Genomic DNA, 26,045 nt, shown 5'->3' with positions numbered 1-26,045 from the left:
TAAAAAATCCCCTGCAGGGCCAGAAGTCCTATTGGGACTTTTTTTAAAAAGATTTTTTTTCTTTCTGGTCATTTTGGTAGAACGTGCTTGGGAGATGCCTGCAGGTACCATTACAAAGGCAGACCCAAAGGGCTGTTTGCACTGGCATGTGGTGAGAAGTGCCCAGCACCTGGACTAGTCTAGAGCTGGGATCTTCTTGCATTCTTCCAGTAGCAAGGAAGCTGTACTGCATTGCCTGTGTGGGCCCCAGAGTTTGAGGTTTGGAGAGGGCTTCAACATGTCACACGATTTACTTAGGCAGATTGCAAAGTGTGCAAACCTGGGAAGGGTGATGTGCAAGTTGCTGAGGACAGAGACTGTCCTCAGAGCTTCGAATGCAGGTGGTGTTAAGAGCATGTAAGAGGTGCTGCTCAGCTCTTGACCCAGTAGGCTGGTGTCCTGCTGCAGCACTGGGCTGGGCCTGGATGTTTTCACACTGTTATTTCCTCTGTGTGTAACCAGAACGTTGAATATGCTAGGGCTTGCTCAAACTGGGAGAACATGCAAAAAAGGGAAAAGAAAAACTTGAAGCAAAGTGGAAGGGTTAATGCAGGCAGCACCTGCAGGTGTTCCTCGCTGGGGTGGACACAGCAGACAGTGGCCAAGCTGGGGGAAAGACTTACTCCAGATCAGCTGTGTGGCTTTCTCACTCAAAGTGTGTCCTGGTTTTGGCTGGGATAGAGTTAATTTTTCTTCTTAGTAGCTAGAACAGTGCTGTGTTTTGGATTCAGTATGAGATTTGGTATGAGAAGAATGTTGATAATACACTGATGTTTTCAGCTGTTGTAAGGACATCAAGGACTTTGTAACTCCCCGTGTGCTGCCCATGTGCAGGTGTACAGGAAGCTGGTAGGGAGCACAGCCAGAGCACCGAACCCAAATTGGCCAGTGAAATATTCTATATCATGTAACATCATGCTCAGTATTTAAAAGAGGGTCAGCTGGGAAGGAGGGGCTTCTCTCTCGCTTCTGGGATTGTGGTTTCTGGATCTTGTTTTTTTCGAGATTGCTAGCCAGGAACGGGTTGGCTATCAGTCAGTGGGTGTTGAGCAATTGCATTGTGCATTACCTGTTTGTACTTTCTATTATTGTTTTAATTCAATTATTACACTTTTTATTTCAACCTGTGAGTCTCTCTTTACCCTCCAATTTTCTCCCCCATCCTCTGGGTGGAGGCGGGTGAGCGAGTGGCTGTGTAGTGTTTGGCTGCTGGCTGATTTTAGACCATGACAAAGTGACAGTTCGGTGTGAGAGAAGGAGCGGGTTTGTTTGCTTTTTCAACCGTAACTGCCAAAGGAAGGCTCCTAGTCTGACAAGGTTAAAGCTGGGCATACCAGCTGAACCCTGGAGCCTCTTGTCCTGATGTGCTCCCTTCCTCCTTTCTGCCTAGGATAGTCACGCCAAAAGTGGCTTCCATGGAGGAGATGGCAAGCTTCCATACGGATGCCTACCTGCAGCATCTGCAGAAGGTCAGTGAGGAGGGGGATGATGACCATCCGGAGTCCGTGGAGTATGGACTGGGTAAGAACACGTATCTTCAGCAAGAGATTAAATGAGTATCAGTTCCAGGATGTTTTTTTGCTGGAGCCGAGGTTAGACAGAGGAGTGAGCTCAGGTGTGCTGCTGGGCTGTTTGTGGAGGGAAGCACTCTGATGGGGCGTTGCTGAAGCCGTCAGCCAGTAGTCGCCCGTCAGGCTGGTGTTTTCACTGTTGCCAGCAGAGGGTACTGTCAGCCTCTGCTGCTGCTCTGTGCAGCAAAGCCTGTCCTTTGCCTACTGGGATCCAGTGCCTTTTGCTGCTGCTTTGAGGATCTCGGGCTGGATAGAAGGCCCTGACATGCTGTGCTTGGAATACAGCTGAGACTGGCTGCTGCGAGCTTGCTGTGGTGGAGGGCATGCATGAACAATGGCCTGAAGCTACAACCAGGGACCAGAGTGGCTGCTGTTTGCCTGGTGACTTTGCTTACATCTTGAGCAGAGGGCTCTTGACTGGTCTTAAGACAGCCTGAGCAGTGCAGTAGTTAAAGCAGGCAAGGTGGGCCCTTTCTTAGTCTCAGGAACAGGAGTGACCCAGCACTGATGCGGTGGTGCAGATTCTGCACTGATCTCATGAGTTTCCCCTAGATCTGCTCTTTAAATCTCTGAAGCTGATCTGTGCAGGCAGAGGGGTGGCCCTGGAATCACACCTTGCTGGGGAATGTCTCCAGGGAGGCTGCTTTAGGAATAGGTGAAGATCGTATTCTGGCTATAGACCTGCAGTGTACCTAGGCCTGTCTCCTTTGTGGATGTCTGTTTTTAGGAGGGAGGTCAGTGACCATGTCAGGCTTTCCTCATAGTATAGCCAGAGAACCAAGAGCCATTTTGAAAGATTAGTATGAAGGACCAGTAGGTCAAGCTAGCCAGGCACATAGACCAGAAGCTGGCTCAAGACCCATTTATGAATGATCCGAGTGCAGGGAAACGATTTGATTGTTGATTTTTTTTTTTGTGGTGAGTTAACCTTGGCTGGCTGCCAGGTGCCCACCAAGATGTTCCCTCTCTCCCCCTCCTCAATAGGGTAGGGGAGAAAATACTATGGAAAAGATCATGGGTCAAGATAAGGCCAGGAAGATCACTCGCCAGTTACCATCACGACTAAAACAGAATTGACTTAAGGAAATTAAATTAATTTATTGCCAATTAATAGCAGACTAGATAGCGAGAACTGAAAACAAAGCTAAAATCACCTTCCCCATCATCCACCCTTCTTCCCAGACTGAACTTCACACCCAACTCTTCTACCTCCCTCCTCCCTGAGGGGTGCAAGGGGGATGGGGAATGGGAGTTGTGGTCAGTTCATAACACTTTGTCTCTGCTGCTCCTTCATCCTCACATTCTTATTCTGCTCCAGCATGGGATTGTCTCTCATGGGAGACAATCTTTCACAAACTTCTCCAACATGAGTCCTTCCCACTGGCCGCAGTTATTCACGAACTGCTCCAATGTGGGTCCCTTCCACAGGGTGCAGTCCTTCAGGAACAGACTGCTCCAGCGTGGGCCCCTTTCTCCACAGGGTCACAAGTCCTGCCAGAAGCCTGCTCCAGCGTGGGCTTCCCACAGGGTCACAGCCTCCTTTGGGCACCCACCTGCTCTGGCGTGGGGTCCTCCATGGGCTGCAGGTTGGATATCTGCTCCACTGTTAATCCCCATGGGCTGCAGGAACACAGCCTGCCTCATCATGGTCTTCACCACAGACTGCACAGGAATCTACTTTTGCACACCTCTTCCCCCTCCTTCTTCACTGACCTTCCTGTCCACAGCGCTGTTTCTGTCACATATTCTCATTTCTCTCTCCTAGCTGCTGTGCAGCAATTTTTACCCTTTCTTCAATATGTTATCGCAGAGGCACCACCAGCATTGCTGAGGGGCTCAGCCTTGACCAGCGGCAGGTCTGTCTTGGAGTCATCTCTGTCTGACATGGGTGCAGCTGCTGTTGTCTTCTCACAGAAGTCATCCCTGCAGCTCCCCTGCTAGGAAAACCTTGCCATGCAAACACAATACAATTTTTTTTTTTCCTAGTTATGCCCCCTAAACCTGCTGTGTGAGTCCAAATCTGGTATCTGTTGTGAGGGTTTTGTACCATGGCTTTTTCATTGTGCCTGGAACAGAGTGTTAGAGCAGCAGTTAAAGGGAGATAGCTCAAAACAGAGAGAATGTGCTTCCCTCAGAGGAAAAGGCCTATTGTGTCTGACATATGGACTCTTACCCACAGGTTATGACTGTCCAGCTACTGAAGGGATCTTTGAGTATGCAGCAGCTGTGGGAGGAGCCACCATCACTGCAGCCCAGTGCCTGTTGGATGGCAAGTGCAAGGTAGCGATTAACTGGCCTGGAGGGTGGCATCATGCAAAGAAGTAAGAAAACAATCTCTTCCCTTGTGTTTTCTCACCTGGTATCTGAACCTCACCTCCTAGCTCCCAGCTTCCCTGCAAACACTCAGAGTGCAGTGATCCAGCTGGAAGAGAGAGCAAGCTGTGAGTGGGGTCAGGGAAGGCAGGAGGTAGATAAGAAAAAAGCAGAGTATAGGGCAGAGGCCTGAGAGTAGGCTGGTTACTGCCCAGTCCTGGTGCTGTCATGGACTGCAGTGCTGGCCCAGGGCAAATATATTTAGAGGTGTTCTGCCATCCATTGATACTTGGTTATCTCTAGGACTTGAAGTGAGAATTGATTTTGCAGTCCATAGAGAAGGGCTGTGATGAGGCAAATGATTGGTGTCACTCCCAACTTGGAAGAGAATGGGAATGCGGCAACGTGCTGTCCAAATTGTTCTGTGTGGCTTTTTTGGTTTCTTAATAACCAAAAAAGAGGTTTGAAACAGTGCAGGACTGACCTCTGGTTTTCCCCGTGCTGTGTGGGTGGCTGTTAGCTCTGAGCTGTAATGTCAGTAATGATCTTCCAGAGAAACAGGAGAGAAAGTAAAAATTTTGTCCCTGATTCTTGTGATTCTGCAATGGTAAAATAATTTGTTTCCATGGCTTCCCCTTTTTCCATGGATGTATGTTTTATTTTAATTTGTGTTCCCCATCTGCTAAAACATGAGGCCTGTCTACAAATGCAGACAAGACAGCATCTTTCCTTGCTCCCAGCTAACTGTCCTCTGCTGTGTCATTCTGTTTCCATGGGGAGCCCCAGAAATCAACATGAACCATATGTCTAACTGTAACAACTTGTACACAAGTGCACAGGTTTCTGTTCTTGCTCCGGTGGCTTTTCTGACCTGGCAGAGAAACTCTGGAGGCGTAACGGTGGTGTGCAAATGCCAGTGATGGCAATGTCTCATCAGGACCCTTTTCCTGGTCAGCACTTTGCTGAATATGGGTGCAGCTGTGGCTTGCTGAGAAAGGAGAGTTTAGCTTGGCTGAGCTGAGCCTTCTTGCACTTCACAGGAGGAATGGCTTTTTAAAAATCTTCTGTTCTCTTTTATCTTGATTGCATGGTTTATAAAATGCCTGTAACAGAAGAAATCTTAGCAGTCTTGCTGCCACTGATCTGTGCTATTAGCACTATTCTGGGAAGCAAACAGTCTGTTTAAAAAGGGCACTTATTACTTACCGATCCCAAAGAAGTCTTCTCAGTCACCCCAGTGAGGTGGTGTGGGATGCTGTGTGATTGGCAGCAGCTGTAGTAGTTGCCAGTCCAGTGTTAAGGTCCAGCCAGACTGACAGGTGCCTGGTGCTAGGACCTGTGTCCTAGCAAAATACATGTCCTTTTGTCAAAGACCTTCTGTCTGGTGGCTTAGCTACTTTCTGAGGTTGTAAAGGTAGGAATGGTAACCACTGTCACCTGGGGCTTTTGAAGCTCCCAGTTCACTAGTATGCCTTTGGGGCAGAGGGTGAGATGTCGGGTCGGTCCCTTTTCTTGACCCAGCCCTGCCCTCCCTTCTGACAGTGGCAGTCCAAGCTCTTCTGTATTATTGTGGGGTGGGAAATTCCAAGTGCTGGCCCTGACCTGCAACTCTGATGCTAGTCGACCTCTGTCTGGGCTGGTGTCCTGCTCTGCTTGGCCTCAAGTTTGAACAAGATCATGCGTTACAGCATGGAGAGAGTCCCCAAGACATGACCTAGTTCACTTTGCTTCCTTACAGGCTGGGAAGGAGGGGAGGAGCACGGTGTATAATCACAGTTAAGGAAAATTCCCAGGATGCCTGCTAACATCCCAGTTCTCAGCATTACTGTAAATGAACAGAGTCAGTGGGACGCATCTGTGCTCTGTGACATTTGCAGGGAGTGAGAGCAAGTGCAGTTCTGCCACCCCGTGCTTGCTCCTGGCTGTTTCCAGTTTTTGCTCTGTGTGGGGGAGTGTTGGGGGAAGTGATCTGAGTGCTGTGGCTGAAAGTCAAGAAGCATTTCTAAGAGGTACATGTAAGATCCTGAAGTTGTTTGAGCCTGGGGGAGAGGGGTTTGGACACTCCTGTTGCAAACTATAAAGCTTTGGTTTACATCAGCTATCCAGAGCTGACCTAGGAGTGCATATGGGCTTAGTGCCAAGTGATGAGGGGAATTGACTTTGAAGCAAGTCTGGATTAGGGATTAAGAAACGTTCTTGTTCCTTTGATGCTAGCAATATGGAAGCTGCCCCTTAATGTATGTCAGGGATAAATCTTTCCATGCAACACCTGTCCTCTGTTTAGCTGCCAGGGCTCTCTTCTGTTTGAGCCCAGAAGCTGTATTGTGAGGGACTGCATGTGGGACATCCTGTTTGCATTTTTCTGGGGAGGAAGAGAGAGTGTTGCTTTGGGGAGAGGCTTAACCTTCATACCCCAAGACTTCAGAACAGAAGAGCGGAGTGTTGTGACTGCCTTGGACCTGGGTTTTGCTGCCTGGTCCTTCCCAGGAGCCGTGACCTGGACAGCAGGGATGGAATGGCTGCCTGCCCGTGCCTGTCCAGCACTCCCGGGAAAATGGCCAAGCAGGACTGTCAAGGGGCTTGTCCTCTTGCTGCAGAGGGAGGGGAGGTACAGCAAAGAGTGGATTTGAGTAAAGTGGCTCTGAACTTCTCTAAAATATCTCAGATGCAGAAAGCTAACATTTTATTTGTGCAATAGTGAAATGGTCAGTGGTACCCTGCCAAGTCCTCCATGGGTCAGGGCCTCCCTGCAGCAGAGCTGGCTGATGCTTTACCAGCTGCCAGCAAGCCCAGGGTTGAAAAGCAGTTGACAAAAGCAGTCATGTTCTCTGGGCTTTCCAGCCATCCTTTGAGCTGCTCCTAACCCATTAATTGATCGCTGCTGGGCCTTTCATCCTCCTCTGTGCCCCTGCGAGGTGGAGACTTGCAAAGTAAAAGTGACAACGCCGAGGTCAGCAGCAATTGCATTGGCAATGTTCAACCTCACGGGCATTGTTTTCACAGAGATGAAGCTTCTGGCTTCTGTTACCTGAACGATGCTGTCTTGGGGATCCTGCGACTGCGCCAGAAATTTGACCGTGTCCTTTATATCGATTTGGATTTGCATCATGGGGATGGTAAGGCCCAGCGCAGGCTGCAAACAGCACTGGTGAACAGACTCAGGGGTAGGAATGGGAGAAGTCAAGGCCCGTCGTGGCAGTAGAGTTTTACCTGCTGCAACAGCCGTGGCTTTGCCACTCCCTTCACTCCAGTCAAGTTCCCTCAATCCATTTCTACCTTTTCTTGCTTTGTGGATATGCCCTGTGCTGCTCATCAGACCTCTCTTGAGGGTCTGGGCAGCAGTCTTGTACCTAAAGCAGCAAACAGCATGTTCCCATTTCAGTAATCCCTTCTACCAGTGGCTCTCCAGCAATGACTTCCCTCAGTCACTTGTCTCCCATCCTGGCAGTACAGCTACTGACAGTGTTTAATTGTTTAATGCCACTAGTGCAAGAGGGAAGCAGTCAGTAGTAAACAGTGCTTTTAAAAGAAGGCTTGGTGCTATAAAACCGATGTCAAAGCTCGCCTCGCTGAAACTGTTCCTTCCTTCAGGGACATTATTTCAACGCCATTTAACATTTCCTGCTCTCCTGAATTTTATGGTGTGTTTCATTTTGCTCTGTTTTCCCTCCACATTTGGTTTCTGTTAAGTTTCCTGTTAGTTCTTTTTCCCTCCCCACCCCCACTATTTTAATATGTCTAAGGAAAAGAAAAAGCATGTTTGAACCACAGTAGCGCTGAGAAAAAGCAAGAGAGCCTGGTAGCTGTGGTTCTAATCAGAGCCAAGCTCTGGCCAAGGCACCCCTGCTCAGCTCCTTCCCCTAGCCTTGCAGACCAAGCAGTGCACGCAAGTGCTGCTAACGTGGGCACTGACCTGAGGTATTGAGATCCATTCAGTACTAATTAGCACGAGACCTGCCAAATTCATTTCAGTTGCGACCTTTGCTACAGTTAAATTCGGATCTCCATTGATTAAGGATGGATTTATTGAGTCACATCTGGTTTTCTGCTTTGTTCATTCTGTGCCTGCTCTGCTTGCTGCCCTGTGTTTGTCGAGTGGCTCATTTGGATGTTTAGATTCTGTCATTTACGTGAATGACACATGAAAGCTTTTTTCTCTTCTCTTTTCTCATAGGAGTTGAAGATGCCTTTAGTTTTACCTCGAAAGTCATGACTGTTTCTCTGCACAAGTTTTCGCCAGGATTTTTCCCAGGCAAGTTAAACTTGCCAGGTTTGTGCTAACTCAGTTCATGCATCACTGACGATGCCCCAGCAAAGGCAAGTCCCACTCCTTCTGTCCAGCAGAGGTGTCTTGCCACCTCTCACGTTGACCCAGGAGAAGTCAAGAGGAGGAAACTATATGTTTGGCATTTCCCGCTTTCTGGTTGTGGCTAAGCTCTGGGCAGAGCCAGTGCTGGGTGGCCACCTGCAGCCCTTGAAAGCTGCATGACACAATTGGGCAGAGGGTGAGAACCAGGTCTATCCAACCCCTCCTTTACTGGTGGTGACAAGTGGACTTCTCCATAAGCATGCTGGAGATCCTGGCTGTTTGCTGTCATCTGAGACATCCCACACATTTCTGTTGTTGCTGATCCCCTTTCCCTCATAATTAACCATGAAGTGTTTCTCTTTTTCAGGCACTGGTGATGTGACAGATGTTGGCCTGGGGAAAGGTCGCTATTACAGTGTGAATGTACCTATTCAAGATGGTATTCAGGATGAGAAATACTACCAGATCTGCGAAACGTAAGCCCTCTTGCTCTGATAGAGTTTACTTGGATGCGATTTTATTAGAACAGAGACTGCACAGATTTTGTTTATCTACAGCTTTTAATTACAGCCCTTCCTTAAGGCTTGCTCTTTCCCCTGTTACAGTTTTTGATTACAGCAAACATGGATCTTAAGAGTTCTTAGAGGTCCTGTCTGAATCCTTAGGCAAAATGAATATACAGAGGCATTTGTGGGCGGCTGGAGGGTCTCTTTGCCCCGGGTCAGCCTTGAATTTAAGGAAAGAGACTGAGAAAGGACAAGTACTTTCTAGCTGTGGACTTAGCGCTAGATGCTTTTTCTTCAATAAATGCTCTGAATCCTGACCATCTGTCGGGGAGATATGCCTGGGGCTGAGCTAAAAGTGTTTTCCAAACACCTTTTGTCTATGCTGGAAGAATAAAAGGCTGAAGGCTGAATGTCTGCTGGCGGTTGAGCTGCCTCCTGCCAGGCCAGGCCTCTGTCACTCAGATGGTGATAGACTCTACAAGCTGTTGCCCATGTCAAAACTGGGCTGCCAGGCTTGTTCTTTTCAAAGGTAGGGGAGTCTCAGTGCAGGGCTGCAGAAACATGGTAGCACATCCACCTCTCAGCTCTAACAGTCTGAGGGCTGAAGCCTCTCTGGACTTGTAGCCCATAAAGGCAGTTGTGCTGTGGCCGTGCCTCCTGCTAGCTTGTTGGTGCTTCTCACCGCTGGTGGTAGAGCAGCCGTCTTCCTGCCATGGGACATGTTTCCAAAAGGCAGGGCAGCTTTAGGGACTGAGAAGAATTTAGGAGCCCAGCCAGTAGAGCCTGCTGCATGCATTCCCAGTTGAAGGGCATCAAGATCTACCATAGGTTCCAAGCTGCATATAACCAAAACACCTACAAAGAAATTTTGATATCTCATGGACAAGGACAAAGAGTTCTGTCCTGGCTGGGAGACAGTCATGTTCATGACTGTGGGTGTCTCATCCAACTGATGTCTGAGGATGATTGTCTGTGTCTCTGAAACCCGTGGTGACATGGGAGTTTGTGACTCCCTCTGATACGGGTTTCTGCAGGCTAACTACACCCTGCACAGAGCATTTCCTTGTATTCTTCTCCTATGTCCTCTGCTGGTGAGAGGAGACCTGCTCCTTGGCAGCCCTTTGCTCCTTGCAGAGGCACTGCCAGATCAGACATTCCCAGAGCAAAAAGCCAGGGAGATGCTGTGCAAAAGAGTTGCACCTCCCTCGATGTTGGGGATAAGTGCCTCCCCAGTCTATGTGGAGGCTGATGTGCTGCAGCACAGCGATATAAATAAACGGAGAGGAATTTTGCTCTTGGTGTCTTGGAGCGTGTGCACTTTGAACTTTCTATAAATTATGATGCTTGTGTTTGATTGCCTTTGTTCTAGTAGATGAACGCCTGTCCTGCTTTCAAGGTGGTGTGGCACACAGATAATTGCCTCTTGTTTCTGGAAGTTGAGTGACACGGACTTCAATTAAAGTACATTGTTACTAATAGCTGCTGCATGGAAAGGGAACCAAAGCGTGACATTATTTATTTTCTGGAAAGTCTGATGTCTTCAAAATTTTGAAGAGAAAGGCAGGCAGACGTGAAAAGTTTCAGAGCTGCCACAGGAGTGACAGCACCAGAGCTGGATGCTGAGTTTGTGGTATGCTCTGCTCGTGCAGAAATGTGTCCAAGACATGTTCCCACTAAGAGCCTTCTGGCAGCCTACCTGCTCATGTAGTCTCTCCATCAAAAGAGAAAGTTATGATGGGTCTGGCTAATTTTAAGCATCCAGAATAGCTGATTTGCTTGATCGCCTCCCACAACTGCCCAAATTAATGAATGAAATTGGTTCTGAAAAGATGTCTTTATCTGGAGTTTAAATACTAACCTTTGAAGACCAAAAAAAAAAAAAAAAAGTGCAGTATGTGAGAAACATTGCAATTGCAGAAAAGTTAACTTAGAAATAATCCAGAGACATTCAAAACTATTGTCTTTGTTCCAAAGACAAATCTCAGTTATTTTAAATGGCTGCAGTAGTTTGCTTGATACACTTGCAATTAATTATAGCTGAAAGAGATAAATAATAAGCTATTTGTTCTCTAGTATTGTCAAGAATGTTAAAAAAAGAAACCCACCCCAAAATGTGAATGATGTTTGGCCTGTCTTTATACATGATGCAGGGGAGCTGTGCTAGCAATGTGTAGGCATGGACCTGACAAAATTCTGCTTTAAACTGGTGCAGGCTGGATTCTGTGACAAAGATCTGCTCGGGTGGAAGTTGTGATGTGTCCATGATGTTGGTGGAGAAACCAGTTAGTAACATGGGTCACTTACAAGGAAAGCATGCGGGACCTTTGTGGCATCAAAGGCTTGCCTCCTATCTAGGAAGAAGTTACAATTTCTCTGTTTACGGTGCCATAGCAAAGGAAAACAGGATGACCGGTGGATGTGTTGCATCCCATCAGCCAGCTGTCTCTGTTCCTTTGGACTCGGCTGCAGTAGGTGATGTATCTTGTGTGGTGCTGCCTGGTGGTGGGACCACAGGCTGGGGTCTCCTCATGCTACCTGCAGTGGCACAGACAGAGTGAGGCTGACTGTTCTGAGGTCACGATATAGGAGCAGCAAGGCCAGTTCCCCCTTCTGTGATCTGATCTGCTTTTTCCTATTCTGTAGGCTTTTGGTGAGATGAAAAATAATACTTTTTTTATTTTTTCAATCCTTCTAAGCGAAGGCTTTTGACCTCCATCAATATGTGGGCACCTCCAGTGTCCCAGATGGCAGCATGGCTCTCTGTATGGCTCCTGATGGTTGGGTGTCTCTCTTTTGGTGCCTCCTGTGAAGCCCTTAGACAAACAAACCCCAGATGGGAAAATCCAGATTAGGCGGTGGCTTTTTAAAGCAAAAGTTTCCTACTTGCAAGAATAAGTCAAAAAGCAGAGACTGCTGCTTCTTGGGAGGCTGCAATATTGCTTTCACAGTGCATCTAGCTGTACCTGTTCCTAGTTACGATGGGTTGAGGGTATCTCAACTCTCATGAGGATGAAGGAATGCATCCTTCCCCCTATTTCAGTGTTCGGGAGGAGGCCAGCAGAGAGGTGAGCAGCCTCTTCCTAGTGGAGTACCAGTCTAAAGCAGACAGCGGTGGGGGAAAATGAAGTCAGAAAATGGAGTGTGTAATAAAAAGCAATTCCTTCATGACTGTCAGCATCTAGTGGGAATTTTTCATGTTGTGCAGGCATAAATGGAGACTTCTGGGGAGAGGGTGCCTGCTCCCTCTAGGTATTGGGCGCACATGGCATGAAAAGCACCGTGTGGCCTGAAAATCCTGCAATGATATGAGGCTGGTTCTGAATCTGGTCTTTAGGCATAGGCACTGAACAGTATAGACCCCAGAGTGACCATGTTGTTGGGAGGCTCTGGAGGTTAGGGATGTGGTTGACAGCTGCACTTGAGATCTGCTTGGAAGGGATTGGTCTTCCACTTCCTATTGCTGTAAGGGTTCAGTACAGCACAGGGCAGACAGTGAATGCGGGAGACCTACCCCACCATCTGAACTTAATTTGCTGCTTTTCATCATGCAGCAGAGCACAAATCCTAAATGTTCTTCCAGACTCTGCAAGTTTAAAATATGTCCATAGTCCCACAAATTTTGCAGAAGTTTCATGATCTGAGTTTTTTCATGGTTTGGGATGAAATTTTGAAACTTGGGCTGAAATTCCAGACACCTGCTTGCTTTTGAAAGGTCCCAAGTTTTAACCTGGCGAAAAGGCCCAATTTAACCTGATGGATCAAGGAGCTTTCTGGGTGCCAGTGCTGGCAGGCATTACGTGTGCTGCATTTGGGCATGACCCCCAGATCAAAGTTACTTTCCAGTTGACAAAGGTAGTCTGGCTGCTTCCTTTTAGCTTACAGACAGGGCTTGTGGTGTAGATGGTGTAGCTGTAACCTTGACATATCATGGGTCTTGCCAGGATGTGTACCGAGTGGGGCAGTCAGCAGCAGAGTGGCAGACCCATGGGAGCCAGGAGATGAGCTGGCGTGGGGGGCGTTTGCTGGCTCCGAGATGGGCAGCTCTGGATTTTGTCTGCCTGCAGCTTGGGCGGAAGGAAGAGCAGTCAGGCCCATGTGTGACTGCTGAGGTGACAGCAGATGTAATTTGATTGCTTGGTGGGTTTTGGATGTAGCTTTTTGGAGTTCAGAGGTGTAAGTCAAAATCTTGCCAGTATATGCAGGTTAAGAAAAGTCCTCTAATTTGGGGAGCTCCTTCCTGTGCTACTGTGATGGGAGAAAACCTCGTGTGGCACTGGTCCTCTTCCAGTGGCAGTCTCACTGGGGCGGTGAAATTTTGACTGCCATTCTGGATTTGAGCAGTTGCAGAAGCCTGTTATCTTCCATCCTTCTTCAGACCTCTCTGGGGGGTAACAAAGGCGACTTCTCTGTCAGCCACTTCCTTCAGGGGCTGCCCGGAGGGCAGTGAATTGGGTACTGCTGAAAGAAAGAACTTGGAGAAGTCTGAAAACTGGCAACATCTGTTCATTTCTGCTGCAAGGTCAGACAGTGCAGCCCTGCCTTGGTGCACCACTCTGCCAGGGCCCGAAAGAAACCACTGGAGTCATCTTGTCTTCATGGCACTGTGTCATTTGCAAGACTTTCCTGAACTTGTTTGTTAGTTCAGGAACAGAAAGGGGGCAGAACATCCCCTTTGCACATGTGACAAATGAGTGTGCAGCCCAGACCGCACAGTCCTCCCTGGCCACGCCATGCTCTGGCTGCAGTGATAGGGGTACCATCCCACTGAAGCTAGCTTTCACAGGTCAGAGGTTCCTGCACCCGCAGCTGTGAGGCGGTGGAGGATCTTTACTGTGCTCATGAAGCATCTCAATGCAAAGTCAGTTTTCTAGCTGGGATTAGTCTGCCATTGCAGGGAGGTGTATCAGGAGTCCCCAGACAGGCTTGGAGCTTTGACGGCATGACTGAGCTGGTCTCCCTGAGGGATGATGCCAGAAGTAGAGAAGATTGCCTTATCCTTGGCTGCCTACTCCTTTCCCCTCTTTTCCCTGCCGTGAACCGGTTCAGGGAGTTACCCTAGCAGAAAACTAACCCTGCCAAGCAACTTTCTATTAGTTCAACTCTCTGAAAATGTACTGTGGGATCAGAGCACCTCCATCATAAGCAAAAGGAAGGGGCTGGGAAGAATGGGTGGAAGGGACTACCTGCCACAGTATGATCAGTTTGGCTTTATTGTCAGCATGGAGCATGTACGCACGTGAGGGTCCATCAATATCTGGATGGGGCTGAGACTGCAGAGCAGTCCTCCTGCTGATTTCATAAAACATCAGAAAGAATGACTCTGTTGCTGAGCACAGCGTGGGGCAAGAAGGGGGCTAAGCTACCCTTATGCATTAACAGAGATCCCAGCAGCTACAGACAAACGTCATGTCAATATATGTTTATAATTTAAGTAATGTCTGCAGTGTGCTTTGAAAATTAAAAGCCGTGGGAGAGAGTGAACATTGTTTAAAACTCCTCATGCAGCCAGCAGAAACCCGCAGGGATGGGCTAAAAGACTATTCTCTGTCCTTGCTGGAAGACTTTGCTGAGAACTAGTAGGAAGCCATGGCCTGAAATGGGTTTCATTGGGGAAATAATAGAAGGACTTGTGATAGTGATTTTGGTGGAAGTGGTTTCTCTTACACAGTGAGATTGGTGAGGGGACAGGGGACCCCAGCCTTTGCTAGCAAGAGGTAAACCTTCCTCTGTCTGTGTTATTTCACGTGCATCAGCCTGTTTCTGGTGGATTCACGAGGAACGTAAAGCTTCTTAAGGAAAAAGTGAGCTGTTTGAACTGGCTAGTGTCAGCTGCCAGTATAGCAAAAGTGGAGAAGCGTGTCTGAGGGAGATGGGGAGGAGGGACCCAAAGACAGCTCACGGGAAATAGATGTGCTTGCAGAGGTGTGAGTGCAGGCAGTGTCAAGAAGCGCTACGGTGTTTGAAGACAGCCGGTTCAGTCCTTCTTGCTCCAGGGAAGCATAGTAAATACAGCATGGGCCTTGGGCAGAGGTGGAAGCCTCTCATCGATTCCATCCTTGACATCTGCAGAAGAGAGGCTGACTTTGGGTCCACTTCAAGAAGGAAGCTTAGGCCTCTTTGACCGCTCTTTCCTTGGTGCTGTGATTTTCACTGTATGTGTCAGTTTGCTTAGCTTGGTGAGACTGTGTGGACAACATGGCGTGGTAGCTGTCAAAACATGAGTGGTGTGAATAGCTGTCAGCTGCCTGACCCTGGCAGGTACTTGGGGTGCTGGTGCCAGGCTCTCGGCATGTTCAGGCTGTGCTGCCATACCCAGGGAGAATATGCATACTGAATGGTAATCCTGTTTTCCGCTAGGCTCACATATTTGGTGTGGGGTTGGAGGGGGCTTGAGTTTTTTCTCTAGAGTTTCTCTCATCACCAGTTGAGCTTTTTCCCAGCAGTGCCTGTATTTCAGTAGTGAATTTATCGTGCTTTTAGAGCTGAGGGCCTCAGCCCTGCAGGCATCTGCCTTGACAGACCACACCAAGCTCAGTGGGATTCCTTGTCTGGGCGCAATGACTGGCTAAGTTTCTTGGAGTGAGTGGTAGTAAATGAAAGCTTTTTGTCATGTTGAAGCAGCTTTCCCATTTGGCACCACTGGTTTCTAATTACATATCAAATAAGAACTGGCAATGCTTAGGTTCTCTTAACCAAGGCAAACGCATTTATTCCAGGGATCACATCTGTTTCTACTTCAGCAAAATAAAAACACTGTTGTGAAAGGAATATGTTTTTCTCCATTATTTGCCTTGTATTTTGGGCTTTGGAGCACAGTACTAGGAACAGGATTATTCCCTTTCTGGTGACCGTAATACTAAAAATCTCCTGGAGCAAAGCCAAATGTCTGACATGACAAGTTTCTTTCTGCAAGAGAGAATAGTTCTGACAAAATATCTCCAGGACACTGGCCCTGCTGCACCCCAGCATCTGCTAGAGCTGGGGGAAATGCATATTTCTGCTTCAAGAGTCATATGGGAGAGAGGAGAGTGAGAACCTAGACAGAGCTTTCCTCTGTTTGTCCTGTCCTGGTGAGAGGCATCTGAGAGTTTAGGATTGTTGCTTTGCCAGACCCTGCTCTTCACCATGACTTTTGCAGGGGAAAAAGCCCCTGGATTTGGCTTGCAGCCCTTTCGCTCAGGGCAGCCAATTTAAATGTGTGGATTGATGCTACCACTAAACTGATCAGGACTAGATCAACCTCCCCTGTGTTCTCTTCTGCCTTCATCAGCATTGTGGTGAGTGCTTTGAGAGCTAAACTTCCTGCAGGAGAGTAGCAAAGGCAGAAGGCTAACTGAGAGCAGAGGAAGCGTAACTGGTATGAGGGGGGTGGGAGCAGAGAATGCAGAAACCTTTAGAGTCATCAGTGGATCAGAGTGACCAGAGCTGTGCCACCAGCATCCCTCTGAGCTGCGTTTGTGGTAACCTCCACCACTCCTCCTCTCCACAGGGTGCTGAAGGAGGTGTATGCCGCGTTCAACCCAGATGCAGTTGTGCTGCAGCTGGGGGCAGACACCATCGCCGGAGATCCCATGTGCTCTTTCAACATGACGCCCGAGGGAGTGGGCAAGTGCCTGAAGTATGTCCTGCAGTGGCAGCTAGCAACTCTCATCCTGGGAGGAGGTGAGTGCATGTGCATCCTGCTGTCCACGAGGAAATGGCTTTGTCCTCCTGCAACCTGTCCTTGAGTGTGTGCCCTTGGGCTCAGCACAGACTGGGGTTTAGCAGGATGACTGCTGGGCAGCATCAGGAGGGCATTATGTGGTGGAGTACTGTTTTCACACGGACCTGCAATCCTTGATACTGACAAGTGCAAGTCTCAGTCCTGACCCCAAGATCTTGAGTTAAAGGCTGCTTGGCTCCTCCGGAGAAGAGCAGAGTCTGTTAACCCTGGTGAACTGACCCTGGCTTCTCAATAGCACCTCTGAATCCTATCTCTCCTGATCAGCCCTTCAGCGCTTCTCTTTAAAAGTGAGTGCTGTTGTCCCAGACCCTACATCAGGCATCTGTCAATGAATGATTTTGTTTGTATTCAAGCAGAGGCTTGGGAACAGGACTGGCTACCTGCACAATACAGCAGGGCTTTGATATCCAGCGAAAGCTAAGGTTGACTTAGCTCTGCCATTCTGCATAACCAGCTGCTTGTCCAGGGGGGAGAGCACAGGACAGGCTTATGCAACAGAGCATTTCAGAACAACAAATGCCACTGTGTGCTGGGGAGAGCCCACCAACTCTGTGCCTGGAGTCGTATCAGCTCTAGCTGTTGCCCTTTTTGAGATGGGGGAAATCAGGTATAGCATGTTAAGTCTAAAATTTAATGTGCCTAATGCACTTTGGTTTGGAAACGTTATGAGTGCTCAATCCTGCTGTGGCATGTCTGTGGGTATGCTGGGGATGGCAACTTTCAAGCAAAAGAAACCCCAAAACTTTTGTCAAAAAATGAGGGGCGACTATTTGTCACTTGTGAAAATACCAAAGGAGTGTCCCACCACTGCAGCTTGTGGAAGCATTTGAAGTGGAAATTGGAGAAAGAGTCAATACTTGCAAAAGAATCAAAAAACAAACAAACAAAACCACCACCACCACAACAACAAAAAAAAAAAAAAAAAAAAAACAAAACCCAAAAAACCAAAACCACAAAACCCAAACCCACAAAACAACAACTCAAAGAGAAGGGAATGTTGAAAAATATGGTTTCCCTCACTTTTCAAAGTGTTTTTCTTTTACTATTTTAGTCATCTTTGCTGGAAAAAAAACCTTCTGCATCTCTTGCAGGATTGCTTTCAGCTAAGGTTTCTCCTTGAGGGCTCACATACCATTATCATGGATGTGACCATTACCTTACTGACCTGAAACCTCATTTACTTGTAAAGCAGTTGCAAGTTATACTAATGAGCTTCATGTTTGTCCTCTCAAACATGACAGTGCTGAAGAGCTTATCAGTGAATGGCTGGGCATGTGTATTATGTTTTAAGGTTTGAAGGCCAGCATTAAAAAGCAGGAATCCCCCATCTTGACTGCTGCCCTTGCACTTCTCTCTCTGTTACTTTAGAGCACTCCTCCTTGTGGCCTGGAGAGAGCCCAACACATGGGGCCAGGGCTTGCGCTGGGCCTGAGCTGGTGGCTAGATGATCCTGGCCTGTGGCATGCTGGATGTAACTGGGGTTCAGTTTGGGAGGTCTGCCCTTGCATACAGTGTCATTTGGACCTGGCCCTGTGTAGCCAGCAGGTGCAAAATGCAGTTTGTGGGCACGCTTTGAGTGGATGAAATAAACTAAATTAATGTAAACTGTGGATGTTGCCTCCATGATTTGTTCCTTCCACTAAAATCTCTCCCTTCCCTTTCCCCACTGTTCTCCCTCCAAAATCACAATTCTTGCTGGAGACAGGAGGCTACAACCTTGCCAATACAGCTCGCTGCTGGACATACTTGACTGGGGTCATCCTTGGGAGAACGCTGTCCTCAGAGATCCCCGATCACGAGGTAAAGCTTTGACAAACCCTCTCTTCTCCTTGCATGAGAGCTGAGTCATTCTACCTAATCCATACGGCATCCTTGCTGCTCAATACTGTTTTGTTGAGACACTCCTGTAACAATAACACATTGTCCTAGCAGCATAGTGGGTGCTTGTTCCCCAAACCTGAGGCTGTCTGCATCTTTTTGCAAGGGACCTCAGGCACCAATAAACTCCAGTTTCAGATAATTACAGAGAGGATGGGGAGGGGGATTCACCTGTCTGCTCAAATCGCTCTTTAGGACATGCATGTACTTTTGCCAGGAAAGAGCCAGGCCTTTCTCAAGGCTTTAAATTTTATCCCTGCTTTGATAAACTTACAGAAAGTACCAGGTGCAACTTTGAAGCTTTCCTGATGAGCAGTCCTGTAACAGGCCATGGGGCGGGTGCTGTTCATGATCACATATGAGCTGTCTCAGTTCCAGTGCTGGTGCTTCTAACGTCTTGTGTGGGGTTGGACAGCTGGTTGGAGGGACACAATCTAAACTGAATTTGAGTGGAAATAACTATAGGTTCATATTAGGTCTCAAACCGCAGATCGGTGTTATTGACCCTACAGAAAAGTTCCCAGAGATCCACCTAGCCTGTCTGTTGGAGCTGTGGTGCAGAGGAATGAGCTGGAGGGAGGGGAAACATCGGCTGCCTTGGATGAAGCAGTCACCAGGTGCTGCTGTTCCCACTTGGAGAATTTTTATGGCAGGCTTATAAAACCGAGTGCCTGCCATGAGCAAACGCATCTTGTCTCCTGCACCATGGAGAGGGTTTAGTAGGAATCATCTCTGGGGTAGTGACATTAGCCAGCAAAGCAGCTGGTGAGGATCAGGAGCATAGCTGCAGTGGTTATTGAATGCTGGGTGAAGTGGCTGGGGTGGTGGTTCAACATAGCCAGAAAGGTCTTGGGTGAATGGAGTTTGCTGGAGCTGAATCGGGAATGAGTCAGAAATCCAGTGCTCTGCTAGAATATATATCAGGTCCACAAAGAATGTGTGGAGGCACTGGCATATGAGTGGTTGTCTGATTATTTGAAAGCCTGTGGCCATGTGCTTCATCAAAGGTAATAAAGTAGTCTTGGTGATAAAATGACCTTGGTAATAAGAAATAGCCTTGGTACGTGAATTGAACAGTTCTGGATCAGATACCAGCTAAAAGGCAGTGATATTCATGTTGGTAAGCAGGGATCAGCAGCCTGCCTTCAGGGAATCTGCATATCTTTTGGGACCTGGAAGAAGTGGGTAAGCAAACTGCGGCGGGGTTCAGGTTCCCAGGAACAAGGCCCCTCCATTACCAGGTGGAAGCAGTGAGGTTGTGTGATAAAGTACCCTGAGGCATGGCCCTTAGGTTGGCATATCAACCCCTTGTTACAGCTCTGCTCCTTAGTAGAACGAATGGATGTATGCTCCCTGGCTTTGAGGCATTGATGAACAGCTAATTAAAAGGCACTGAGAGGAGTGTTCCCTGTCAACAGGTTTATCCCATTGTCTGCTACAAAGCCTGCTGGTGGTTGGGACTGCCTTGCAGCTGAAGGTGAGATTTTGAGCTGTAGTGTGTTCCCCATGTGCATGCAATGCCCTGCAGCTGTGTAGGGCTTGCATTGAACCAAGGCATGACTCAGCTTCCACGCTTGTGTTTTTCCCTGCAAGTGGCCACTGTGGGTTTCTTCACAGTCAGGAAGGTGTGTCCCCCTGGTCGGGTGTGAAGTTTTTTCCTCTCTTAGAGGGGTGCTGGCTCACATTCTCTGGCAGGAGATTGAGAGCTTCATTTCAAGCCTCACTAATGGCACCAGATGCTATTTTTAATTTACATTTATAATTCTGTTCAGAAATGCATTAAGCGGTTTATATCAACAGGTACCCTGAAAGCCAGAGCCACAGGCTGATGCTTACAGTTCTTCAGAGGATTTCCTTTATCATTTTTAAATGTTTTCTTGCTTCCTCCCATCAGCACTGGCCTGTGTTTTTAGCTGAGTCACAACCAAGAGCAACAATTCCTGAAACTGTCTTGACAAGAGCATTGAAGATCATCTTTGTTTTCTTTAATACAACTGGTGCAGTTACCTGCCTCCTCCCTCCTCTTAAACTGGATTATTTCATAACGCTGAGCATAGTAGTTACTTGCCTGGCAGTAAGGGTCCCTCTCGTGCTTTCATATTGGATGTGGCAAGGCCATTTGCATTGAAACAGAGATGTCCAAACTTTGCCCACTGAAGGGTTAGGTTAGCAGTCCGCCCCAAACAGCCACGAGGTATATTGGTCCATGTTTGCTCTAATGTTACTACACAACGTAGCGTAACCCTGAAAATGGGACAATGCAGTGTGCGGTGCCAAGTAGGCATCTGAATGTCTGTCATCCAAACGAGATGGAACACGTTTGCTTTGAACAGCTTTGCTGATCCATGGTGCTTATGTGCAGTGATGCTCTATCTTGGATGTGCGAAATGAGGTGTTTAAAAAAGTCTCGTTAGCCTTGTTTAGACCCCCCCAAAATGCTCACAAACCAGGGAATGTAACATTAACAGACATTGAGCAGGAATGGAGGAAGGAAGGCAGGTAGGGAAAAAAAACCCAGAGCAAGAGACTGAGCCTCTTAGTGGACTGTAGGCATCCGTAAGACTTAGGAGGAGCGGCTGGGGTCACTTGGTTTGTTCAGCTTGGAGAAGGCTGAGGGGTGACCTCATTGCAGTCTACAACTTCCTCAAGGGAGGTAATGGAGGGGAGGTGCTGGTCTCCATTCTCTGGTGCCCAACGATATGAGATGAGGAAATGGAATGAAGCATCAGTAAAGTAGTGTGAAACACTTTTCATAAATGATGGGGAGATCTTTTTGTAAGGTGTGATTTTTGTGGGATTTACAAAATGAGGAAGGCCAAGGGAGCAGAGCATCCTCATGTGCAGTGTGAGCAAGGTGGCTTGACATGCCCCAGCTCATCAGGCAGAGCGGTGTGCTCTCAGCCCTGTCCGTCTGTCCACTGCCCTCCTGAAGGTTATTTACTGGGGAGGAGTTAAATGACACTCTGTTTTGCACCCACCTGGGGAGATTTTGCCTCTCTGATCGTGTGGTCCAGCCGTGCTTGCAGGAATCAAGTAGTTTGAGTAAGATACCAACTGCATATATCCAGGCTGCAGTGAGCCTGCAGCACGTTCTGTCTTAGAGCCCCATGAGTGGTGCTTGCAGCACGTTTTTTAAGCTGATCGTGTTTGGGGAGGGAGGTGTTGGCAGCTAAATTAAAAGAACCACCAGCCAGTGGCCAGCACAGGGGTTAGTGATAATACAGAGAACTGCTGCTGTAGGAGGAGGTCCCAGGACAGATGGCGTCACTGTAGGCCAATTCTTAAAGGCTTTAATTTTTGAATTCGATCTTTTATGTGCATTTCGTGGCCAGGGATCAAAGAGGCAATGTCCTTGCTAAGATACTGCAAACTGAACACATTCATGTTTCTGAACTGCTCCTGCCCCTTCTCCCGGGGACCCCAGGAGGGTTAGAAGCAGGAGAAGTGGCAGCTCAGCCCTGTCAAGGAAACAGAAAGCTCTTTGTACCTGCTGAACAACCTCCGCTTCACTCCCCACCCCACCAACAGCCACCTCTGCTCCCAGAAGTGAGCAAGCAGGAGGCCAGGCCTTTCTGAGGGAATTCTAGGGGCTTGGGGCAGGGAATGGGACAATTTGCATTTAGGAAGCGGGAGGGGCAGCAGGAGAAGCTGTCACAAAGCCCTGATAGTAAGTGAAGCCCTTTTGTTGTTTCTTGCCTGTGTGCTGGGGGCACATTCCAGTGTCTGCTGGCCACTCAGCTGGTGTTGAGCTGGGCGCCTGCCCAGGCAGACATCAATTCCCAAAAGGCAACAGCTATTCCATATTGCTGAAGAGAATTGGGAAGTGGAGTTGAGCCCTCTGTAGCAAAAGCCATTTCCCCTTCCCAGCTCACAAGAGCTTGCTTCCCAAACCATGCATCTGAGACTTTTTTCCTCTCATGCTGCAAGAAGCAGTTATGTCATAATTATGTCCACTGCAAGTATTTCTCTTTCTCCCTTGGCCTGGACGCTGGACTTTGCTCACTTGGCATGTTGCAATGGTCTTAAAGATCACGGGAATGTGCAATCTGGAGGCTGGTACCTCCTATGATATGTCAGGTGATTAGTGCTGTCCAGGAAGCTGTCAATCTGTCTGTCTCCTTTCTGCCCCAGTAGCTGGTAGCAGGCACAGGGGGACAAGTATAAAGAGCGGTGCGAACACAGTTTCTCTGGGTGCTCTTCCAGTTTTCTGTGAATTATGGCTAAGAAGTATCCTCCTGTGTCTGTATTTGTCCTGTTGGTAACATGTAAGGCTTGGTTTGTGAGAGGATTCAGCATTGTTATGGTAGTTACATGTTTAAGCTGGTCCTGTGGGCAGCTGTGGGTGTTCAGCGCTTCAGACCTGGCCTAGCGAAGCAAGACCCTGGACAAGGAAGAGTGCAAGGCTAGTGAGTGGTTGTACAGTGTGCTTTACGGGACTTGCTGAGTGCACATGGGAAAGGGGGTAGCTTTGTCTCCAAGGTGGCACGTTTGGGACCATCCCTTTGGTTTCTGTAATTCCTTGCTCTCCATCCACTGCTTGACAGGGCTGAATTGGCTGAGCCTCTGGCTTGGAGCAATATGGGGACACCTGCATGATGTGATCCAATATGCACCTTGCATGGGGTAACCCTAAAGGTAGGGGCTTTAATCACACTGTTCTTCATTAAAATCCTGCTTACCATAAATGGGGCAGGGGCATTATACCTGAGAGCCTGCTCTGCCACCTTGGCTTGAGTTACCTGGAGCAAGTTCATCCACCTCGCTGAATGAGGGTGAACGGTCCAGTATTTGTAGTACTGAGGTTTCAGATGATACAAAGATCTGTACCCTTGTAATGGATAGAATTCACATACATGCAGCTGTCTCCATCTGCATTATCTGAGTTTTCTGTCTTCTGGATACCTTTCAACAGCTGGGGAGTCGTCGGTAGATTATCCCTGCCTGTTTCCCCCTAGCCTGTGTATTACACCATGCAAGCCTTGCTGTGTGGAGAAAATGTGGTAGGGTTTTTCTATGTGAGAGGATTGCTAAAAGATACCTGTGAGGGGGGTATACTGGGCTAGTAACAATTACCAGGATGCTTATTATGAAAAAATAAATGAATTGGAAAATTGCCTGGCTCATGAAAACTGGACATGGAAAAAATTAATTACTTTTAGATAACGAAACTCTCTTTTCAAAGTAAACTGGCACCCAGTAAAGGAATGTACCTTTTTGTTTATACTCCAGGGATTTGTCTGGTTTGAGATAATGAAGGCAGTTGGGCTTCCACCACTTTCTTTAGGAAAATTTCCACTTTCAGAAAGATTTCCGTTGCAGGAAATGCTCAGATTTTTCTGGTTGATTCACTCAGTTTGATTTTGTCCCAGTATCCCCAGCACCACCAGGCTGTTCTTACCCAACTCTCAGGGCTTAGACCTCTCAGCTGGAGACTCCAGCAGCTCTTCTTGCAGTGTTAAAATTTGGTTCAACCCATCCTTTCTTCCTTGGTAAAGTCTTTCTGGCTGACTTTCATTCTCATTGGAAACTGCATCTTTGGGTTTATAGCTTAAGTCTTTTTTATACTTTGAAATGAAATGGGAGCAGTGCAGATGTGCAGCAAACCTGGGAGTGATTTCTTCAGCTGATTTGCACTTGGTTACTTGGCAGTGGTTTGGGTCAGTGCCTGAATGTCTCTTAGAAGATAAGGTTGGGTTTGGGGTTGCTGTCAGTTCTGTCTCTGAGGCAGAGAAAAATGCAACAATTTCTGGTTGCTTGGTCCCATGTTCGGCTGAGGGTGTCTGACAGAATGGCTCTGTAGTAAGATTACAGTAGAAATAAGCATCTCCTTTGACATAGTTTCTAAAGACCACAGCAGCTTAGAGAGGAGAAAAATTGTTTTCCAAGAGTGGAAAGCTCTGTTGAAGCTCAGCTACAAAATCCCCTCTTGATTCAGTCTAGATTTGGGACTTAAGTAAATTCAAGTTCCTTTTAACATGGTGACACTGCTGTGGGCAGGAGGCAGCAACCTTGCTGCAGTCGGATAGCTGAAAGTGATCTGCATTGAAGCTGCCATCCTTCTTATTGTTCATCCTGTTTTCCATGAGATCAGAAGCAGTGGCAGATCCCAAGCAGTTGTAGTCTTGTCTTCGCTGCAGCTAATACTGCCTTTTCATTTGGATGCTGTCCCCAATCTGGCTTCACTCCACACAGACAAAACTGCCTGATCCTGCTCTTGGGCTTTCGGCTGAGGCTGCAGCCTGGTGGGTGGCTGCTTTACTCAAACCCATAATTCTTCCTTGTGTCCATGTTCCTCCAAGGTCTTGTCACTCATGGAGGAAGAACAGTCAGCTGGACACATTGTCAGCTGGATCTATTTACTCGTCAGTGGGAAATTAATAAATAGCCAAGGCCGATATACCAGTGAAGCTATAAAAAGGCTGGTCTTTCTGTTGGATGTGATGGCTAGAGGTTGAGACCAGGACCGGCCAGCTGGGAAAACTTGCTCATTTACAGAGGACATGGGCAGCCTGAACATGTGAGGGCCAGTGTGTGTCTTCTCAGTTCTTGTCTTAGCAACTGCTGTCTCCGCTTCTGTTATGTCCCAGCCTTTGTGTGTATTAATCTATACCTGGTAAGTCTGTTCCCCTTGACACGGGAATCCCAGTTGGTTAACAAACTTCAGGAGAGTCCCTGCCAAGTACCTGTGTGCCCTGCCACATTGGGGCTTCCCGTAGTTCAGCTGTTCAACACGTTGCTCTGTCTTCTGGTGAGAGATGGCACAGGCTTTGACATGAACCAGAACAGGAGTTTGAGATCTACTAGCCTCTCATCCTTGGGTGGATGTGCAAACCCTGTTTTAAGGCCAGCATGGGGTAGCTTGTACTGGATCATGCTGTGCTTCTCCCCCAGGAAAGAGTGTTCTTCTGGGGCTTGGAAACTCCTGCGTCTCTGGAGCACTGAAATAAGTGTGTTTTCTGATGAAATCTGAGAGGTACATACAGGTACCAGTCTCTCCTGGAAGCCTGCTGCTTTTGAGGCAGGGCATAAGCAGAAATAGGCGTGTCCAGTGATGTATGCACATAGGTCCTCATTAGAGGTACATGCCTCTGCAATAAGGCAACTACAAGAAATTCTGGTGCTTGAGGTCTGCAGAGAGATCACTGAAGGGAGCACGGTGAGAGTGTGCTGATGCAGCTCCCTGTGCAGATGCTAATGCGAAGATTCTCAGCCCTGGCTTCCTGAGACCTTTATGCTGTTTAAGGGCATAAAAAGCTGGCTTCTTGTGCCACAGCTTGTCAGCCCCTTCACAATGAAGAGCTGCATATGAGCGTAGCCCCACATGCTTAATGTCCAGGCAACAATGGCGGAGGTTTGGTTTGGGGCTCTTAATTCTGAGATGCCATGAGCCTGCTTGTCTGGGTGTTTGGTGGGTGGCTGTGTGGACTAGGCAAATTCCATCAAGCAATATAGTGCCCAGCACGCAGGTTTCTTCTGCCACCCCTCGAGGGTATCGGTGTGTTGTGCAGTGTGTCTGGGGCCATCCTCCTGCTTGGCTGCATTTCAGCTTAGATGTGGAGATGGCTGCGTGTCCTCTGGCTTCTTCTGAAGCATGGAGAGGGGCATGTCAAGACCTGGCTTTGTTTAAAAAGCCCCAGAGTGAACCAAGAAAGCCTTGCATAAACAAAAGCAAGCTTTGTCCTCCCCTGTGTCCATAAGATGGGCTG

The 26,045-nt window shown here is 48.0% G+C and overlaps 1 protein-coding gene across 10 annotated transcripts in view; it reads left to right on the top strand.

Annotated features, from left to right (window-relative positions):
- LOC104356889 (histone deacetylase 8) overlaps positions 1 to 26,045 on the top strand; it is a 63,400-nt gene that overhangs the window by 25,624 nt on the left and 11,731 nt on the right. For 9 of the 10 annotated variants that reach the window (XM_042807388.1, XM_042807386.1, XM_042807391.1 and 6 more), the window contains 7 exons: positions 1,430 to 1,560; positions 3,790 to 3,931; positions 6,927 to 7,039; positions 8,098 to 8,175; positions 8,600 to 8,708; positions 16,228 to 16,400; positions 18,167 to 18,261. In XM_042807388.1, the coding sequence (XP_042663322.1) occupies positions 1,430 to 1,560; positions 3,790 to 3,931; positions 6,927 to 7,039; positions 8,098 to 8,175; positions 8,600 to 8,708; positions 16,228 to 16,400; positions 18,167 to 18,261 (841 nt within the window). Of the gene's footprint in view, positions 1 to 1,429; positions 1,561 to 3,789; positions 3,932 to 6,926; positions 7,040 to 8,097; positions 8,176 to 8,599; positions 8,709 to 16,227; positions 16,401 to 18,166; positions 18,262 to 19,757; positions 19,841 to 26,045 lie in introns of those variants that run through there. The other variant, XM_042807392.1, reaches the window with a different exon arrangement.

The sequence above is a fragment of the Tyto alba genome, unplaced genomic scaffold, assembly GCF_018691265.1.
Source record: "Tyto alba isolate M040663 unplaced genomic scaffold, T.alba_DEE_v4.0 Super-Scaffold_5, whole genome shotgun sequence".
Lineage (NCBI taxonomy): Eukaryota > Metazoa > Chordata > Aves > Strigiformes > Tytonidae > Tyto > Tyto alba.
The sequence above is the reverse complement of the archived record's forward strand: the minus strand, read 5'-3'. Positions and strand labels throughout refer to the sequence as shown.